Source organism: Durio zibethinus, chromosome 9 (assembly GCF_047325235.1).
Source record: "Durio zibethinus cultivar Kanyao isolate XHJ-2024 chromosome 9, ASM4732523v1, whole genome shotgun sequence".
In the NCBI taxonomy this organism is placed as follows: Eukaryota; Viridiplantae; Streptophyta; class Magnoliopsida; order Malvales; family Malvaceae; genus Durio; species Durio zibethinus.
In genome coordinates, this window is record NC_143170.1 from 11,506,330 (window position 1) to 11,527,092 (window position 20,763).

At 31.6% G+C, this 20,763-nt stretch overlaps 1 protein-coding gene across 1 annotated transcript; it reads left to right on the top strand.

Annotated features, from left to right (window-relative positions):
- LOC111303235 (putative membrane protein At3g27390) lies at positions 1-1,082 on the top strand. Its single transcript, XM_089765219.1, has 4 exons — positions 1-111; positions 216-241; positions 287-380; positions 606-1,082. Exons 1-4 carry the CDS (start codon positions 1-3, stop codon positions 1,080-1,082), a joined length of 708 nt encoding a protein of 235 aa, XP_089621345.1.
- The last annotated feature ends 19,681 nt before the right edge of the window (positions 1,083-20,763 follow it).

A 20,763-nucleotide genomic window follows, 5' to 3' on the forward strand; every position in this document is an offset into this window, starting at 1 on the left:
ATGCAGGAAAGATCTTTTCGGAGAGGCGTTGCTTATGTGATTGCAATGATTGCTGAATTTGACGAGTACACAAATGATTGGCTCTATCTTAGAGGGGACAATCTTCCCAAGGTAATCAGCTTTCTGATCTTTTGAACTTCTGGCTCTGGCGGAGCATTATGTTGGCATATTTTTATAGTTTGAAATTTTCCTTTTTTTTTTTTTTTTTTTCACAGCCAGGCCTCTTATCGCAAGAAAAGTGGTTCTGAAGCAGAGTATTCTGTTGGAGGACATGTGGCAAATTCAGTTCTACTTCTGGTGAAGTACCTGCAATGCTTTTGCCATGCTTGGTTCATTCGTTATCAGTTAGAGAGGCAATAAATGAAGTGAAAATGGTTCAGGTTGGCTTCAATTATGCAACAGTTTTTGCCTTTTTGGTCTCTCTGCAACTGATTGCTTTTTTGGTTTTATTAATACTGGAATATAGTTTGATCGGTAGTATTAACAAAAAGAGTTCCCACCATGAAACAGACCATACACTAAAAGAGTTGTAAGGAAATGAACATTGACGAAGACATCTTTCTGATCTTTTAATGGTTACTGGTAATTGGCCTGAAATGTAACAGATTTGGACGAATATGATGAAATCTTGTGAAATAAGTGGCAAAGAACTATTGGATGCTGATGTAATAACTCCAGTGGATCTCTATGAATGGTTGAACGCAAATAGTGGTAATGAAGCAGCCATCATTGGTGTTCGCCTGCCATGTTATTGTTTCTTGCAGAGTCTCCTCAACTCTATCAGATCAGGTTCTAATGGTTTGTTATTGCCCGATGGTGTTGAAATAAACCATCTGAATAAGCCAAAAGACAAACTGTTAGATTGGTTCTTTAATCCTATAATGGTCCTGAAGGAACAGATCAAGGTTATAAAATTGGGAGACAGTGAAGTTAGGCTGTTGGAGAAGTTGGTTCTTTTTGGCAACAATACAGAACGGACTGATGCTTGGGACAATCGCAGTTCAATCCCTCAAGATTCTCTCAGAGCTGCTCAAATTGAAGGCATAAGTAGAAGGTTTGAATTTCCTTTATTTTATGTTTAATACTGAACTACATATTGCAAATTGTTTGAGAAAATTGCACCATAGTATGATTTTTGTTCAATATTTTATTTCATCCATAAACTTTAAAAAGTAATTTCAAAAATCGAATTTCATGAATAAAAATGAAATATTATATAAAAATTACATATGATAAAAACAATTATTAATTTTAACTATTTAAATATTTATTCTTGATTTTTTATTAAAAAAAACGGTAGCAAAATTTTTAGTATTTAGTAAATAAATTTAAAAAAATAATTTTTAATGAATTTTTTTTATAATTCTTAAAAATTTACAAAAAATTTAAACTTTTTTTAGATGAACAATATCATTTATAATATTTTATGCATAATTTATCATTTAATTGTAATTTAACATTTATAAATATATGATTATATATTAGATAAATAATTAAAAAATAAATTTAAAGTTATGAAAAATTTAATAAAAAATCCCATACATTGTGCGGGTTTAAAAAGCTAGTATAAGAATATAAGAGTCAAAATTTTAAATTAATTTATGGAATTTAAAAACCTATTTATTTATTTGTTTATTTAAAATTCAAAGAAACATCGTAATAACTAATATATTTCAATCTAAATCTATAGAGAGTTAAAGATATCTCAAGTTAGACATATATGTAATAGAACATACAGAAATTTCGCCTAGGGTAAAATACGATGACTTACATGGTTACATTTTATACTCTATACCGTACAATCTGTACATGAGAAAATTTAACATCTAAAAGAATACAAATCAAAGAATACTGAAACAGAGTTATGAGCTTGCAGGCAGCAACCAAGCAAATGAAAGCCCCAAATCAAAAGAATGAAATGAATATGAAACATGCAAAAACCAAAACAAAAACTAGAAACTTTCATGATACACATCTTACAAGCAAAGGAGATAAAGTCATCCCTATATGGATTGCTTTCATCAACGCCACAAACTGGAATAGACTCTCTTCAGAGAACTACTTCAGTTTCCACATCTCAGACCCATCAGCTACCTTCTCAAGAGCTAACGTAACACGACTTTCCCTTTCCTCAATGACCTAAAAGCACAAGTCAGACCAGCATTAATCTTTTTCCCGACATTGATAGCAAGTATAGTAAATCAAAACAACTCAATATGAAAATTGCCCATATCAATGGCAATATAATACCAGTTTCTATTTATATCTTGAAGGGGCATTAAGTATCCCTCTAAAAGCAAAGGTGGAAACCATGGAATAAAAAATTAGAAAGACATCTTTCCTGCCAAATAACTCTGCCCTAACTCATCTGCAAAACTGGTCCCTTGATATGCTCACTGCTCACATACATGACGTCCTTGGTCTGGTCCTTCACCTATAATTCATGTCTAATTTCTAGTCCTAGTACAAAAGGAAACTCTACATCATATCATAATATTCGACATTTGTAAAATTAACATATGCAGACATTGCACATTATGTTTAGAAAGACAATCAGTTTAGATGATTATTACCTCGTTACTGTAGTATCAAGTATCAATCACTGACAGGATGGCAATCTATGTAAAAGGCCAAGAAAAACATGGGATTTGCCTTGTTATGAGCCATGTAAGAGAGAGGCCATGATAGGACTCAATATGAAATTAAGATAACACAAACTACAACATCTCCCTGTTGCTGCAGAAATGAAGCTTTTGGGTTGCTATTACAAGTTCTAGTGTCAGCTTGACCAACTTTGAGGAAAAAAAAAGTAAGGAAAAAAAGACTTGAAGAAGAGGGAGCGGCTGATAAAAACAAGGTTACAATTTTACTTTTTCCAAAACGGCGAAAATAAAGGTATAATGGATAGTTTCCACTGCTTTTTAGTTACTTTTGCACACAAAATGGAAAATAACCATATATCAAATTTAGCATACCTGTAAGGGTTCATAGCACAAATTAGTGCCAAAGATAAGAGAGGAAGGGGGTGTAATGAAGCTTAATGTTAAATCTATTCCTCTAGCATAGCACTTTTGCAATCGGGTTCAACAATAAACTCTCAAATGAGGCAGCGCCAGGCTAAAAGCAGAAACTGCAGAATAAAATTCCAACAAGAGCCTCCATTAAATATGCTTGTATGGTCCAAGCCCAAGAAGTTATCTCAAACCTTATCTTCTATGAGTTATTATTGCTCATGAACTTGCAGCTTCCAAAGAGTTGAAGATGCAAAACTGTAGGTAACAACCAAAATTTATCCATTGACTAATGGGTATGAGATTTTACAAGTGGTCAGCTTAACAAATGTACTTTTTTTTTATATAGAAGTCCCTATTTTGACGATCAGGAACAACCCTCACGATTAATAAGGTAGGTGATGTGGCACATGAAAATGCTTATTGAAGGATTAAACTAGTCAGATATTTGTTTAATGAATTTCATAAATTTTATGGATTCAATGCAATTTTTATTATGGATTAATATTTCTTACAGTGACAGTGTATCATATTTATACACTGTCAGTGAATAATATAAGGACATCTCATTAATGAATAAAATTTAAAATTTTAAGCTCTTAAAAATAAATATTAATAAATTTATTTAGGGTTAATTAATTAAAATTAAAACTTTTCTCTTTTTTGTCACCTCCCTCTGCATTTACTGCCTACTTCTTTTGATTTTCTAATTCTTTTTACTTGATTTTAATTCTCTTATCTTTGTCTCACCAGATTCTGCTTTGCCATTTTCGGATTTGTATATGGGATGTGCCATTGATTTAATAAGCTTATCAGGACTTCTGCATATCTGTGAGGTTTTGCATCTTCCAGCGTCTCCTGTCTTGGATGTTCAACTTTTAACTGATCATTATAGTCGGTGGGCAGATTTATTTACCTTATTAAATTATTTCCTTGCAGCAAGACCAATTTGAATGCCTTTTGCCAACCTTCATCCAAGTGATTGATTTGACAGATTAAGAAGAATTTGAATATTAGACTGCTATGTCTACCATTTTTTAAGGCAAACCAGTTGAATTTATTGCATCTAGGCCTAGTCTAGAATATGTTGCTTCCAATTCAATTAAAGTTAGCATCAACCGCAAGGTATGGTTGCAATCATCTTAAACATTTCTAGAGGCCATCACTAAAGTAGACATTGCTATTAGTAGGGTTCATTAGAGGTAGAAATTGCTATTAGTAGGGTTCGTTAGAGGTATTTGATTCCTCATCCTTGTGTTCGTATTTTCCATTCAAGGATGTTAGGTTATTAATACATCGATTTAGCTGGCACATGACATGATTCAAATTTTTTGAATTTAAGGGTTATTTAGACTAACATGTTCCCTTTTATTGATGGAAAAATCATTTGACTAATCTAAAAAATTTTCAACAAAACTATAGGAAATATCACGTATTCCTTCTTGTTACTTGTATTATGCACGATACATAACATGTGCTGATGGGGTAGTGACTTTTTTTCTTTTGAACAGTTTTCCTCTAATTAGAATGAGATGTACTGAGTAAGTTCTGACTTTAAATTACACAGGTGCGTTTGTTAAGAACAATGCTCCAATGGGAAGTGCAACTACACTTAGAATCTAGTTTTGGAAGACAAAATGGTGGTGCAAAATCTAGTATCAACCCTGATTCTGTTGTCCTAGGGGAGGTTGTTACCATATGTTGGCCCCATGGTGACATAATGAGATTGAGAACCGGCAGCAATGCTGCAGATGCTGCAAGAAGAGCATGACTTGATGGATAACTAGTTCTAGTTAATGGTCAACTGGTACTGTTTAGCATAGAGCTAAAAAAAGGTGATGTCAAAGAAGTAAGATTGTAAATATAGATAACATAACTGATTTGCATTTATCATAGGGTAAAACAGAATCTATTGCAATTTAATTTATCAAATCTGAAAGTTGTTGATAAGGGTGAGTGGGGTTAAAACATGCAGGGCATTATGGTGTGTGATTGGATTCCGCCAACATTCAATGTAAATACAAAAAATTATAGAGCAGGAATGAATGAAAATTTTTCTATTTTTTTATCCCCTTCTGTTATACAATTTGGTTACATGCATGACTGCCAATTTTTTCATTGTTCGCACCTTCTTCTAGACCTATGCCTAAACCTTTTTGGTTATCCCAATATGTAATTGTTGCATTGCAGTTATCAAATCCTACAAGAAAATTAAATATAAGAAATACATGAATAAGATATTTCTATAAAATTTTATCAATGTTTAGGAGATAAATCATATAAAATGTAAATTATTTTACCATAAAATTTGTAGTGTGAAACTTTAAAGACATATTTGTTTGTCCTTGATACCAATTTTGAGTCGCACTTGGATCCTACATACACAAAGATATTTCAAGTGATTCATAGTTCTAATAAGACAAATTTACATATTAATAGATTTAATTTAAATAACATGTTTGAACAAAGTAAAAAAAGTAACTAAAATTATTAGAATATTGACTTATTATTACCTCGGTTGATTGAATGGAACAATAAGTTTTAGCAGTATTGAGATTTGACATTATCTCTTAGCTAGAATCACACCCTCAAAAAAATAAAAGTAAAAAAAAATTAAGAAAAGCTAATATGGTAAACTATACCAAATTTAAAAGCATCAAACAATACCTTGATTGGTTTTTTAGTAGGCAAATGTGCTTTGTATGACCCTTTTGTTTACAGAATGAACATGTTTTTGAATTATTTCTTTGCTCTAAAGCCCTTTTCATTCTTAGAGTTCAAGGAAGCCCTTTAGTATTCATATGAGGAGGATCACGCAAAGTTATATTATAACTTAAAAAATGAGTCTCATGATCTTTTAAAACATCTTTAAAAACATTTTCACTTGTTAAAACACCAGCGCTACTACTTTTTTGCTCCTCAGATGTTTTCAAAGCATCGAACTCTTCAAATAACCATTGCAAACCTCCAATTACCACATTATAATGTTTTTGAGATCTTGAAGCTTTTTCTGAAAGCTCCAAAAAATGAATCATGACATTATTAAACAACATCATTGAAGACTTTGGAGCACTATCATGTTGTTCATCCAAGATGCTTTCTACTTCTCCCTTTTTAGCATCTCTTGTCTGTCGTTTTAAAACATATCGATCAAGTAATGAATGCATTTTTTATAATCAAAACTGTCAATTGATGCTTGCAAAGGGTGCCTACAAATTCAAACATGTGAAATGAACAAGTTATAGTTGCTGACAAGGAAACAAATGTCACAATATATTTAGGCTTCTTTTTGTCAAATTCATGCACTCTGTAACTATATACTTGCTCATTTACACGTTCTTTTTTGTAACATGCTACTGAGAATGAACCAACTCATCTTGAAATTTTCTAAACATTTTTTTTTTGTGTAAACCTCCGAAGCTTTTTTTTTCATTGGATAAAATGTCTTTAAAATTGGCTTGGAATTCATTATTTTGAAAATTTTCTCCCTCTCTTTGTTGTATCTTGCATCAAGGGCTTTTTCATATTGAATGACAAATTTACTCATCAAAGTGCTTGAGTTGACATAATCTTTGAAATACTTGTTCATACTCTCACTTCTCTAAGTAGTAGACATTCTAGCACAAAAGTTGTTTCTCACATAAGTAGGGATCCATTTTTCTTGAATGGAATACAACTTCTTCAACCAACTATTTTCTTGCAAACCATACTTCTCAATTATTTCAGCCCATTCCGATTCAAACTCATCAGGAACTAATGTATAATGGATGCATTTAAAAAATTGATTCTTGAAATCATCAAATTGGTGGTAAACATGGCTAAGATTCTCTAGAAATTTTTTTCAATATGCCACATGCAAAAATGATGTTTAGTATGTGGTAAAACCTTTGCAACTGCATTATTATAGTTGTATCTTGATCTGTAATGATTATTTTTGGATGATATCCAAACATTGCTTCCAACCAAGTGTTCAATAGCCAAACAAATATTTCCTCTGTCTCATCCCACAACAAAGCACAACCAAATAAAATGGATTGGTAATAGTGATTAACTCCAATGAAAGGAACAAAAGACATTTTATACCTATTTGTTAGATAAGTTGGGTCAAAAGCTACAACATCACCAAAATACTTATATGCCATTATAGACGTAGAATCAGCCCAAAAGCAATTTGCTAGTTAACCTTCTGCATCCATTTGTATTGCATAAAAGAATCCTGGATTCTTCGACTGACATTCTTTGAAATAAATCAACACTAACTGTGCATCTCATTTCTCAAGCTGTTTCTGCCTTTTATTACTAAAATAATTTTGAATATCACGCTTAGTTAAACCAACCATATCAATGCCACTTGATTCATTAGCTAAAACTGACATGATTTTATTAAAATAAATTTTTGAATCATCAAGTACATCAATTAAATTTCATTGAACTCTTGTCCTCTTTTTGTGAACACGTAAAAATTGAGCACTTTTTGAAGTAGCAAGCTCGTGAGTGTGATCTTTTGTAAATCTAGAAATTAACCATTTGTCATCATCTTTCTTGGACACATAAATCATGGCTTTGCATCCCACTCGTGTTTTATTTGGTGGTGCTTGAATTCTATCTTCCCTTTCGAGATACTTTTTGTTATGATAACCTTTTTTTGAACAAACAAATTCTTGTCCAATAATCAATTAAGTTTTTTGAGATTTTGTAATACGGCTCTTACGAATTCCAAATGTTTCACGTTTTACATACTTAATATAGTACTCTAAAGCTTCTTCCAAAGATTGAAACTCTATTCCAATAAATGGTTCTAAAAACTCATGATTTTTATTAGCTAACTCTGTAATAATTTCATAACGTATTCTTGACCAACTTTATCGACATTTAATTCTTTATGAGAAGACATTGCCATCACCTGTAACAAGAATTGAAAACCTTATCAATAAATTAAGATAAAAATTTGAATCACCTCTAATTTCACGTCGTTATATATATCATGATCAAGTGACATTTTCATATCATCTTATTGTTGATATTCCAACACCTAAATCCCAAAAATGCATACAAGGTAAAAGAACTTTATAATATGAAACACATCCAAACTAAAGGAAAATAATGCATACAGTCATTCCTTTACAATTCATTAAAATAGAGCAAACAATAGTTAAAAGACCAATAAGGTTTACTTTATAAGGCATTGTTGATGAGCCAATCTCACTAGCCTTAGTTATCTGCTCCAAATTTTCTTTAATAAAAAGATATTACATTGGTATAATAATGATACTTATAAAGTTAAGTCAAAATCTTTCATCAAAACACTCAACTGCTTAAAGTATCCTAAAGATATGTAGCCCCATATATCTCTATTAAAGTCAATCAATATATTGTTAAAATGGATAATTGTTTAATAAAGTTTCATCGTCTAATCGTGTGTCTCAATTTGCAAACAGCAAAGCCAGATATGTTTAATCCAAAAAATATATCAATATTTTGATAAGATTGCATAATTACCAGTTTTATCTATTCCAGGTCATAAACTCATTACTGATCATATGCCATATGACACTAACTAGAAGTGTCATTTCTTTAGGCTTCAGCTAGCTAACATATGTACTTTTACCATAGAAGAGGAAAGAGAAGTGCAGGAAACATGCTTGAGTAACATAGGGGTTAAACTTTAATACAAGAGAAGACATAAACTCTTCTACTATTTGAAGCCAGTTAATATTAGCTAAATTTAGTATAGTGTAAATATTCCAACACCTAAATCCAAAAAATACATACAAGGTAAAAGAACTTTGTAATATGAAACACATCCAAACTAAAGGAAGATAGTGTATAAAATCGTTTCTTTATAATTCATTAAAACAGAGCAAACAACAGTTAAAAGACCAATACTGCAAATAAACAAAACCCGAAGATTAAAAAAAGTGAAAATTGAGGGCAAATAAAGTCATTCAACACCCAATACCCAAAATTAGTATCCAAAACTGCAAACAAAAATAAAAATTTTGAAGTGAAATTCACAAAATCACCTTAAAATCATGAAATTTGACTGAGACAGAAAACAAATCCTAAAAATACATACAAGGTAAAAGAACTTTATAATATGAAACACATCCAAACTAAAGGAAGACAATGTATAAAATCGTTTCTTTACAATTCATTGAAATACAGCAAACAATAGTTAAAAGACTAATACTACAAATAAACAAAATCCTAAGATTAAAAAAGTGAAAATTGAGAGCAGATAAAGTCATTCAACACCCAATACCCAAAATCAGTTTCCAAAACTACAAACAAAAATGAAAATTCGAAGTGGAATTCAACTTACCCAGTAAAGAAGACACGAAATTTGACTAATACAAAAAGCTTACCCAAAAATGCAGAAGCTTACCCAGACGGAGATGCTAGAAGAAGCAAAATCTCATAGATATGCAGAAGTCTTGATAAGCTTATTAAATATGTTTATTGTTGAAACATCTTAGATAATCACAAGATATGGGATGTGCCATTGATCTTTCTACAAATCCAAAAATGGCAAAACAGAAACTGGTGAAATGAAGATAAGAGAATTAAAATCAAGTAAAAAGAATTAAAACATCAAAAGAATGAGGCAGTAAATGCAGAGGGAGGTGACAAAGAAGATAAAAGTTTTAATTTTAATTAATTAACCCTAAATAAATTTATTAATATTTATTTTTAATGGCTTGGAATTTTAAATTTTATTCATTAATGAGGTGTCCTAGTATTATTCATTAACAATGTATAGAAATGATACATTGTCAGTGTATGAAATATTAATCCTTTTATTATTCAGGGAATAATTGCAACTAGGGGTGAGCACTAAAGTTCGATTTATTTGGTTTAAGTATTAATTAGTTACAAGAAGTAGTTTATTTGGTTAGTTTGGTTGGTTAGCAATTTGTAAAATTGATAATCAATTAGATCAAGCCAACTAGCCCTATTTATTTATTTTCAAATTGTATATAATATAAATACAATATAATGTACATATATTTTAAAATCATATATAATATACTATATCATTTATTTTATGTAATATATAACATATTAGTATAAAATATAAATATAAAATAACTGCTACGTAATAATATAAATTATATTTTTTAATAGTTAAAATTGAATTGATCGAACTAACAGATCTAAGTTAATTTTAGTTATTTTAGTTTGTCACTTTAATTTGATTTGATTTGGTGATTATTTTAAGTGAGTCCGATTAGTTTAGTTTTTGAATTTTTAAGACAATGTTCTCCTTTAATACCAACACGTTGTTATATTTACCACTTAGTAGGCTTTGGAAGACATATATACTTTGATATTTTCAGTTTTTGCTAGTTTTTTATTATGGATTTTTGAGATTTTGAGATTTCTCTATATGGTTCTATTTCTTGTTTACATAATTTCCTTTTTATTTAAGCTTCTTTTATTCCATTTTTCCCTCTTTCTTTTTGATCTTTACTTTCTATCCCTTTTCCCTCCCTTATTCTACATCAAGAGGGAAGAGATAGTAGTGAAAAGTTTGAAATTACTAGAAGAAATGAAGAATTAAAAGATACTCGAGGAGAACTAAACTAAACTGGAAAAAAAAAGACAACCAGAGAGGAAAATTTTAATAATCCATGATGTAAGCTACCAGAAAGTGAAAATAACATAAGTTCTACTAAACTAATCTCCAACTCTAACATAAAGACAAAATAATGCCAACTATAACCCCATATAGTGAAATAACTCTAAATACTAAAAATTACAAATGCACCTCTAAATATTTAAGTGATCTTTACTCATTTTCCCTAATTGATGCAAACCAGGTAGGGGGAGCTGAGACAAATTGAGAATGGAGATAAAATTAGATGAAAATGGCAAAAACACCCTTAAAAAATATATCGAGCAATTTTTAGATAATTTAATTTTAGTAAACATGATATTGCCCCTATATCATTCTCTCCAATTGATGCAAAACAAGGGGGGAATGAAAAAAGATTTGAGATAAAATTAGACAGTAAGGAAAGAAAAAGATAAAATTAGAGGATTATAAAAGAAAAAAGGGAGAGGAACCTAAAAAAAAAAGGGAGGGAGAGAGGGAAAAAATTTCATTCCTAAATTCTCAATATTCATTGCATAGAATTCCAATAAACCCCAAAGCTCCTAGAAATTGAAATAACAAAGGCATATAGGCTACTCTTTAACCCTTAAGATAAAAATAAAATATTAAATCTACTCAATACCTTAATACGTCCTTAAATACTAAAAATTACAACTGGACAAATAAAAATATATAAATTAATAAAATCAAATCTCTATAAAATTTAGTCTTTCAATAAGCATGACCTTATCCCGCATCATCTAAATTCTTATGCCTCTTTCTTATAATAAAGTTCTTGTTCCTATGAATCTCAAAAATTGAGAAAAAAAATAAAATAAAATAAAAATAAGAAAAGAGCCCACCTGCATTGATAATATAAAGCAATAATGAAGAAAAACCTTGACAGCAAAAAAAAATAAAATTTGAAGATTTTGTATATAAACTTATCAATTAAGAAGTATCGATAACTTAACATGGTGAACAATAAGGACCTTTCCCTGACCATCTAACAGAGACAATCATTGTTTTGTGGAGAATCAAACAAGTATCAACTGAGAAATATAATCACCTACTGAAATGATGACTATTACAGCAACAAGTAATTTCATGAACAAAATAATATATTAATTGTAGAGATTTTATTTTTGGCCCTGACAAAAGGTAAAGTATGACATGTCCTACAAATTGTCGAGAATTATGGACGAACAAATTGATAGGAAACTTAGATCCAGCTTTATGTAATTAGTTTTGGACCAATCAAAGGTCATGAGGTTCTAATCTTTTTTTTTTACACAAAGTTCTAGTTACTTAATAAAAAAAAAGAGAGATAGAGCTATTTTAAGGTGGTGTCACAAACCAAGAAAAGAAAAAAAAAAGCTAAAAAAATAAAAATAAAAAGAGAGAAGGGAGAGTTGGTTGAACGAAAATCGATCCATGGTCCGATTGAGCTGAACTTTTGTCAGTAGGTTTATGATTCAGAGTTTTACATTCTAAATGGTGAAGATCAAGTTTGAAGCTTTCTAGAAATAAATCTAGTGTATATTTGTTAAGTCACTTATTTGATGAGATTCCTCTAATTATCTCTTTCTAGTTGTTGATTAGCTCTAGTTTTAGTTAGAAAAGAACTTTGTATATCCATTATTTGATAGTAGAGTTTTTTTGGTGATTTGTGATTTTTTTTACACTAAAAGGTTTTCCACGTAAATCTTGATGTGCTTTATTTTTTCTGTATTGTTGATTGTTGATTATTGTCTATTACTGTGGGTTTATTATGATATATTACTTTTGTGTTATTGTGTTTATTACTTCAGGCCCAACAAATGGTATCAGAGCCAAGGTTGTGATGGGTTTGAGTCCTAGTGGTGTTGCTGAGGGAAAGATTGTTGGCAGATCAGAGGTTGGTTATGTTCATCAACTCTATGTGCTCGAATGCTAACATTAAAAGGTTCGGCTTGAATGTAATGAGTCTATAATACTATGCAAAAATGAAACAACCAGGTGGGTGATGTATTGAGTCAACTTAGAATGTAAGCTTGAGGGAGCATTGAGATAACCTAGGTAGCAAGGTTGAGTGCTGGGCCTAGCCCAAAAAAAGCACTAGAAGTGTGAGGTTGCCTGGCCAAAAAGAAGGTATTGATAGGACTTACTCACATGAGGGAACTGAGGTGAAACTTGATCATAACTCATAAGTAAACAGATGAGATTGTTGGGATATGATTCACATATGAGTAAAAAATCTCACATAATTAAAAAATTTGAATGAGATGTCTTATATATGTATGAAAGACTTAAGAACCTAATAGCTTAAGCTTTCAGGTTCAAGTGATGTCCAACATATATGTATGGGCTCTCTAGTATGCTCTAAAAGGCTCCAAGTGTGGTTTATCTTCCCAACATTGTTGGTATATGGTTCACATGTGAGTAAAAAATCTCACATCATTAAAAAATTTGAATGTGATGTTCTATATATGCATAAAAGACCTAAAAACCTAATAGCTTAACCTTTTGGGCTCAAGTGGTATCCAACATGTATGTATGGGCTCTCTGGTATGTTCTTATATGCGTCAAATATGATTTATCTCCCCAATAAGTGATATTAGAGTGGGGGTTATTTTGAAACATCGATATAAAAGTAGCCTAAGACAGAAGTAAATTTTATTTGAGATCGTGGAGGGTGATATATGTTTCATAATAAAATTAATAGCATTAAGTTATTTAATTTGAAAGCCTATGATGAAAGATCATTTATACTGCAAAGATTTGTATGAGCCGATATTATGTGATTTGACTAAACCAACAGATATGAAAGATAAAAATTGAAAGAAGTTAAGCAAAAAAATGCTGGCTATAATCAAAAAATAGATTGATATTAGTATGTTCCATCATGTAGCATAAGAGGTAGATACACATTGGTTGAAAAAAATTGATAGCATTGTATGAGAGAAAAATAGGTATGAATAAAGTATGTTTATTAAAAAGCTTACAACTTTACAGTATAGGGATAAACGATCTATTACAGAGCACTTGAGTGATTTTCAAGATATATTTAATTAGATGACTATTATGAAGCTTAAGATGGATGATGAAATGAAGGTATTATTTTTTTAAGGTTAATTACCAGATAGCTGGAATACTTTAGTTATGACTATTTTTAATTCAACTCCTGATTATAAGGTGACATTGTAGATGATAAAGGATAATATACTTAATGAAGAAGTAAGGTAAAAAGATGTAGACCTTGGTAATCAAGCTCTGGTCAGAGAGAACAAAAGTAGAAACATCGACAGAGGTCAAAACTCAAAAGGTCATAGTAAGTCTAAACATAGATCCATGTTCAGAGATAAAGTGAAGTGTTTTCATTATGGTAAAGTAAGTCATATAAAATGACACTGTAAAATCTTCAAACAAGTGCAGAAAGATGAGAAAGGTAAGAGCTCAAATGATGACAAGTTACAATAATGAATTCAGATAGTGATTCAGTTACTTTGATTTATACACATGGTGATTGTAATCATGTTGGTGATCTTAACATTAAATGGATAGTTGACACAGAAACGGTGTATCATTGTGTTTCTAAGAAAGAGTTGTTTATAACTTACAAAGTAGGAGACTTTGGTTACACCAAGATGAAAATAAGAGTATGTTGTAGATTATTGGGATTGGTGATATTATTGTACAAACTAGTACACGTTGCATGTTGACTTTAAGGGATGTTAAACACATTTTGGATATGAGAATGAACTTGCTTGCTATTAATGTCCTTGATAAGGTGAGATATGAAAGTCGATAAAAAAATAAGTAGTGAAAGCTACTCAAAGGATCTATGGTAGTTGTAAGGAAAAACTATACTATATAATGTATAAGATATGTATACAATTGAACGGTAACCAAATAAATGCTATTGAAGATGATGCTTTAGCAAACTTGTAGCATAATATGTTGGCACACATGAGTGAGAATGGGTTATAAGTTTTTACAAGGCAGACTCTCATTCCTTGATCAAAGGTATATCTTTCGATTCATGTGATCATTATTTATTTAGTAAGCATCGTAGAGTTTCTTTTCATAAAAGTTCTTAGAGAAAAGAAAATAGATTGAAATTAATTTATTCTGACGTATGTGGTCCTATTGAGGTTGAGTCATTATGTGATAGCATGTATTTTGTTACTTTTTATTGATGATGCTTCACATAAGACTTGGGTGTATATGCTAAAAAATAAAGGTCAGGTATTACAGTATTTTCAAAAATTTCATGCCATGGTGAAAAGGATGACATGGTTACCCTTAAAGTGTATTCAAACTGATAATGATGGGGAATACACATCTAAAGACTTTAAAGAGTATTGTTTAAAGCATGAGATCAAGCATGAGATGATAGAACCTAGAACATTGCATTATAATGGTGTAGCTAAAAGGATAAACCACACCATTATGAAAAAAATCATATGTATATTGAGGATGACAAAATTATCAAAGTCATTCTGGGGTGAAGCAATCAACACAGTTTGTTATTTACTTAACAGATCACCATTAGTTCCTTTGGGCTTTGATATTCTAGAAAAAGTATGAATAGAGAAAGATGCTTCATTCTCTTATTTGAAAGTTTTTGAGTGTAAAGCATTCATGCATGTGTCAAAAGAGTAGAGCTTAAAGCTTGATAGTAAAATCATATAGTGTGTGTTTGTAGGATATGACGATGAAGAATTTGACTACATGATATGGGATCTAATGAAGAGAAAGATAGTCAGAAGTAGAGATGTAGTCTTTCATAAAAAAAAAACCATAGTAGACCTTGAAAAAAAAAGAGAAGACTATATAGGTTACTATTAAATGTGATGTTTTAATATCGACAGGGGTTCCAGAGGAAAGAGCCACAGATAGTGAAAATAAGTAAGAAATAGAACTTGGATATATGAATTAGCTAGCCACAGTTAGTGATGAGCTAGATGTAATTAGTTTTGAGCAATGAGAGTAATTTTCTTGACATGAGAGTGTTAAGCAAGAAAAGCTACCTTCAGCATCAGGTGGTGTAGAGTTTCAACCTAAAAGATCTATTAGAGAGCACATGCCATCTACTAGGTATCCAAGTTTAGACTTTATTTTAGTTACCAATAAGGGGGAGCCAGAGAGCTTTCAAGATGTGCAAGCTACTTATGATAGAGAGCACTATTTATAAGTAGTGAAAGAAGAGATGGAGTCATTGCAGAAAAATAGTACTTATAATCTTGTTAAACTTTCAAAAGGGAAGAGGCCATTGAAAAATAAATGGATGTTTAAGTTGAAAAAAGATGGTGACAAGCTAGTGAGGTACAAAGCTCGATTGATGGTGAAAAGATTTTCTCAAAAACTAGACATCGATTTTGATGAGATCTTTTCTCTAATTATGAAGATGAGTTCCATTTGAGTGGTACTAGGATTAGCAACTAGTTTGAATCTTGAGCTTGAACAACTTGATGTTAAGATTGCATTCTTGCATGGTGACTTGCAAGAGGACATTTATATGAATCAGCCTAAGGGTTTTAAAGTGAAAGAGAAAGAGCACTTAGTTTGTAAACTAAAAAAAAACTTGTATGGCTTGAAACAAGCTTCACAATAATGCTACAAAATGTTTGATTCTTTTATAGTAAACCACAACTATAAAAGAATGGTAGCAGATCCCTATATGTATGTCAAAAATTTTTTTGATGGCAACTTCATTGTTCTCTTATTATATGTTGATGATTTGTTGATAGTGGGATAAGATGCCGGTATGGTTCGTAGGTTGAAAGAACAATTGTCTAAGTTCTTTGATATTGAAGGTTTTAGGTCCAATAAAGCAGATTCTCGGTATAGACATTATTTGAGATAAGAGAGCTAAAAAGCTGTGGTTGTCATAGAAAAAATATGTTGAACGGATACTTAATAGATCAACATGCAACATGCTAAATTAGTTAGCAATCCACTTGCCAACCATTTTCATTTCAATAAGAAATCTTGTCCGATGATTAAGGAAGGACAAATAGCTATGTCTAGTATTCTTTATTCTTTTGCAGTCGATTTTTTAATGTATCTTATAGTTTGTACACGGCTTGACATTACTCATGTAGTTGGTGTAGTGACCAAATTTCTTTCTAATTTGGGAAAGGTTCATTGGGAAGCAGTGAAATAGATTTTCAGATATTTGAGGGGCACTTCAAAAATGTGCTTGAGTTATGAAGTATCACAACTAGTTTCAGAAGGGTTTACTAATGCTGATATGACAGGTGATCTTGATGGTAGGAAATCTACTTTATGGTATTTGTTCACTTTTGCATGAGGAGCTGTGTCTTGATAATCTAAGTTATAAAAGTGCATTGCTTTGTCAACTACAGAGACTAAGTATATTGTAGCAACTGAAATAGATAAATAAATGCTTTGGATGAAACATTTTCTTCTTGAATTAGAGTTGAATAAGAAAGAGTATATGGTGTTTATTACGATATGCTGATTAAGATACTTCTTAGGGAGAAGCTTGAGCTTTGTAGTAACTTAGTCGAAATGAGTTCCTTGGCCAAGGTAAGTTTCAAATGAAACTGTTATGGTGATGAATTTCCTCTTAATAGGGCTGGAGGGGAAGATTGTTAGAAAAATGAGATTCAGCCCCATGTAATTGGTTTTGGACCAATCAAAGGCCATAGGCCTTGGTTTTTCTTTTTACACGAAGCCCTAGCTACTTAATAAAAAAAAGAGAGGTGGGCTATTTTAAGGTAATGTCACAAACTAAGAAAAGAAAGAAGAAAGGCTAGAAAAATAGAAAAAAAAAAAAAGAAGGAGGAGTTGGTTAAACAGAAGTTAATCCGTGATCTGATTGAGTTAAAATTTTATCAGTAGGTTTATGATTCAGAGTTCTACATTTTGAACGGTGAAAATCAGGTTTAAAGCTCTCTAGGAATAAATCTAGTGTATATTTATTTAGTCACCTATTTAGTAAGATTTCTCCAATTGTTTCTCTCTAATTGTTGATTAGCTCTAGCTTTAGCTATAAAAGAACTTTGTATATCCATTATTTGATAGTGAAGTTTTTTTGTGGTCCGTGGCTTTTCTCTCTACACTGGAGGATTTTTCACGTAAATGTTGATGTGCTTTAGTTTTCCTGTATTGTTGATTGTTTATTGTTGTCTATTACTATTAGTTCATTGCTATATATTGCTCATGCGTTATTGTGTTTATTGCTTCAAGCCAACACAATATTCATTAGAAAATGCAACCTATCTATCTTTTTAAACATACCTACAAGTAAACATGGTTGATAAATTGCACACTACATGGAAGCAGCTTTACTACAGAAATCGATGACTATTGAATAACATGTTCCTCCTCCTGATATTGCTCAACAAATACCAAGTCTATCAATCCAATTCATCCAGAGTTTCAACTTAGATTTCCATTCTCAACATTATCTTAAAAGTATGTAAAAGAATAATAAACATGTTGATACCAGCCATGCCGGATTCATACATGACATGTAAAAGAAAGATTTAGATACAACAGGGGAAATGGCAAGACATGGGTTCCAAAATTTACCAGGAATTAGAATAACAAAAATTTCAACGATAAGCACATATCAAAACTGACTCTAAATTACACTGCCACTTGTTTTTCTACCTTTCAACATTTTCATAGTTTCAAATTTTTGCCTGAAGCAGTGTTGACCCTCCCTATTCCATACAAAATTATAAGAAATATGCTCAAGATGACAAGCATATTAAATATAAGAAATCATAACAAGGTAAAATTTAGGAATCAATTCCTTCATTGCCACCTTTCTGAAAAAACACCATGGAATATTGGCAAATGCTTAATTTTGAATCTCCGCATCTTTGTTTCTCAAACAACTTAGCCTGAACCTGCTCCAAACTGCCATTTAAATTTCCAAAACCTCAATTTTCCATGCAAAAGAAACCAATGTCCACTGTAGGACAGTTATTGAAGTCAAAACTAGTAATCGTTATACTCCTCATCCCATTTGATGTAAGATTGTTGATCTAGAGCAGTTTTAGGAGCAGGGCATGCAACTTAACCACATCCACAAAGATATTGGGGAGAAAATACAAAAGAACAGAAAAGCATAAAGAAACCCAAACTAATATGAAATTCATTTTAGAATGTTCAGAAAAGGTATTTTTATCACATAAAAGCAGATAAGAGAAATACGCATTACATGTTAAGCAGCAGGTTTCATGGTTAAGTGAAGGAGTACTGAAATCACCTCCTTAAAGAACATTTATTATTTGGTTCACATGAATCAGCAACTTTCAACATGTGAAGTAATTGAGTTGATTCCTCGATACTCCTTGTTATGAACAGGTACACTACACTCCTCTCAACACACACCCTAACCAACAATAGAAAATAGTGATAGTTTTAGACAAGTCAATAGTTTCTTAACTTCTATAAAAGTATCACAAATCACTAACCTCACCACCTGAAGACCCAGACCAACAAGAACCTCGCTTATATCTTCAAATTTTGTCAAAAAATCAGTACTGAAAAGACAATCAACAAGTTCATGCCTCATGCAAAAGACTACTTAATCCAGCCTGAAACGTCAAATGCGACACCAACAAGCAGCACATACAACTTTTCCTCACTGCTCAATGCTAGAGCTACTTCTCTGCAGATGGAGAGAAAGCAAGAAAGAAATTACTTAGAATGTCAAATCCTCAATTTACAAGAAAGATCTGGTTGGTGCAGGGTAATAACCAATACGAAGTGAAGCACTCCAAAACCATATAAAGAAATACAAGATACTTTCGGAAACACATAATGTAAACATTTATAATTTACTACAGCCATTCAAGGACTGACACAGGATAGTACATCTAGCTTAAAACACACATTAACCTAGAAGATTAATACCAAAAAGAGATCAAATTTTTCTTTAAAAGAAATAAATTCACTTAAATACATCAACATGGGCAAAGACAATCACAAAAGAATAGAAAAAATGGTAAATGATTGGTACAACTTCACATAAAAAATTCCTGATTAAGATAACAAAATTAAACTCTCTTCACTTTAAACTCGTTATCAAAATGGTTTCAATCTATTACCAGTAATGGCGTTTTGTTATCTCTAGCAGGAGACTGAAAAAGACCTATCAAAGCAAATTAAAACCTTTTCCTAAATTTCTTTGACAATACTTACCTTTCTTTGCAAACAGACTGGTTGATTCGCATTTACAATCTAAGTCACCATACAATTGTAGGGGTTGGTTCGCATTTACATTTTTAGAGGCGCTAAAGGTTTGTTCAGCACATGAATCAATGAAGCAGATGCCATTTTTGCTCCCAAGGGATATCTTATTGTTAGGAAAATGGGGTCCAGTCCCATGTAAGTGGTTTTGGACCAAGTAAAGGCCATGGGCCTTGATCTTTTATTTTACACAGAGCCCTAGCTACTTAATAAAAAAAAAGAGGTGGGGTTGTTTTGTGTGTGTGTCGACAACCAAGCAGAGAAAGAAGAAAAGCCAGGAAAAGCAGAGAGAGAAAAAGGAGAAGGGAGAGTTGATTAAACGGAAGTCGATCCGTAGTCCGATTGAGTTGGAACCTTGTCAGGAGGTTTATGATTCAGAGTTATACATTCTGAACGGTGAAGATCGGGTTTGAAGCTCTCTAGGAACAAATCCAGGGTGTATTTGTTGAGTCACTTATTTGGTGAGATTTCTCCAATTGTTTCTCTAGTTGTTGATTAGCTCTAGTTTTAGCTAGAGAAGAACTTTGTATAACTATTATTTGATAGTGAAGATTTTTCTGGTGGCCCGTGGTTTTTTCCCTCTACACTGGAGGGTTTTCCACGTAAATCTTGGAGTGCTTTATTTTTCCTGCGCATTTGATTATTGATTGTTGTCTATTGCTTCTGTATTGTTGTGATTATTGCTTCAGGCGCAACAAGTGGTATCAGAGCGAGGGTTATTTTGAGACATCGATACAGAAGCAACCCAGGATAGAAGTAAATTCTGTTTGAGATCATGGAGGGTGATACAGGTTCCATGATAAAATTGACAGCATCGAATTATTCAATTTGGAAGCCTATGATGGAGGATCATCTATACTGTAAAGATTTGTATGAGCCAGTATTGGGTGATTCGGCTAAACCAGCAGATATGAAAGATGAAAGCTGGAAGAAGCTAGGTAGAAA

Bases quoted from the DNA above. Each gene is read 5' to 3' on its own strand.
- LOC111303235 (XM_089765219.1), top strand. From the start codon at position 1: ATGCAGGAAAGATCTTTTCGGAGAGGCGTTGCTTATGTGATTGCAATG. The intron at 242-286 runs GTTCTGAAGCAG...TGGCAAATTCAG, and splicing joins CTCTTATCGCAAGAAAAGTG to TTCTACTTCTGGTGAAGTAC. The intron at 381-605 runs GTTGGCTTCAAT...GAAATGTAACAG, and splicing joins ATGAAGTGAAAATGGTTCAG to ATTTGGACGAATATGATGAA.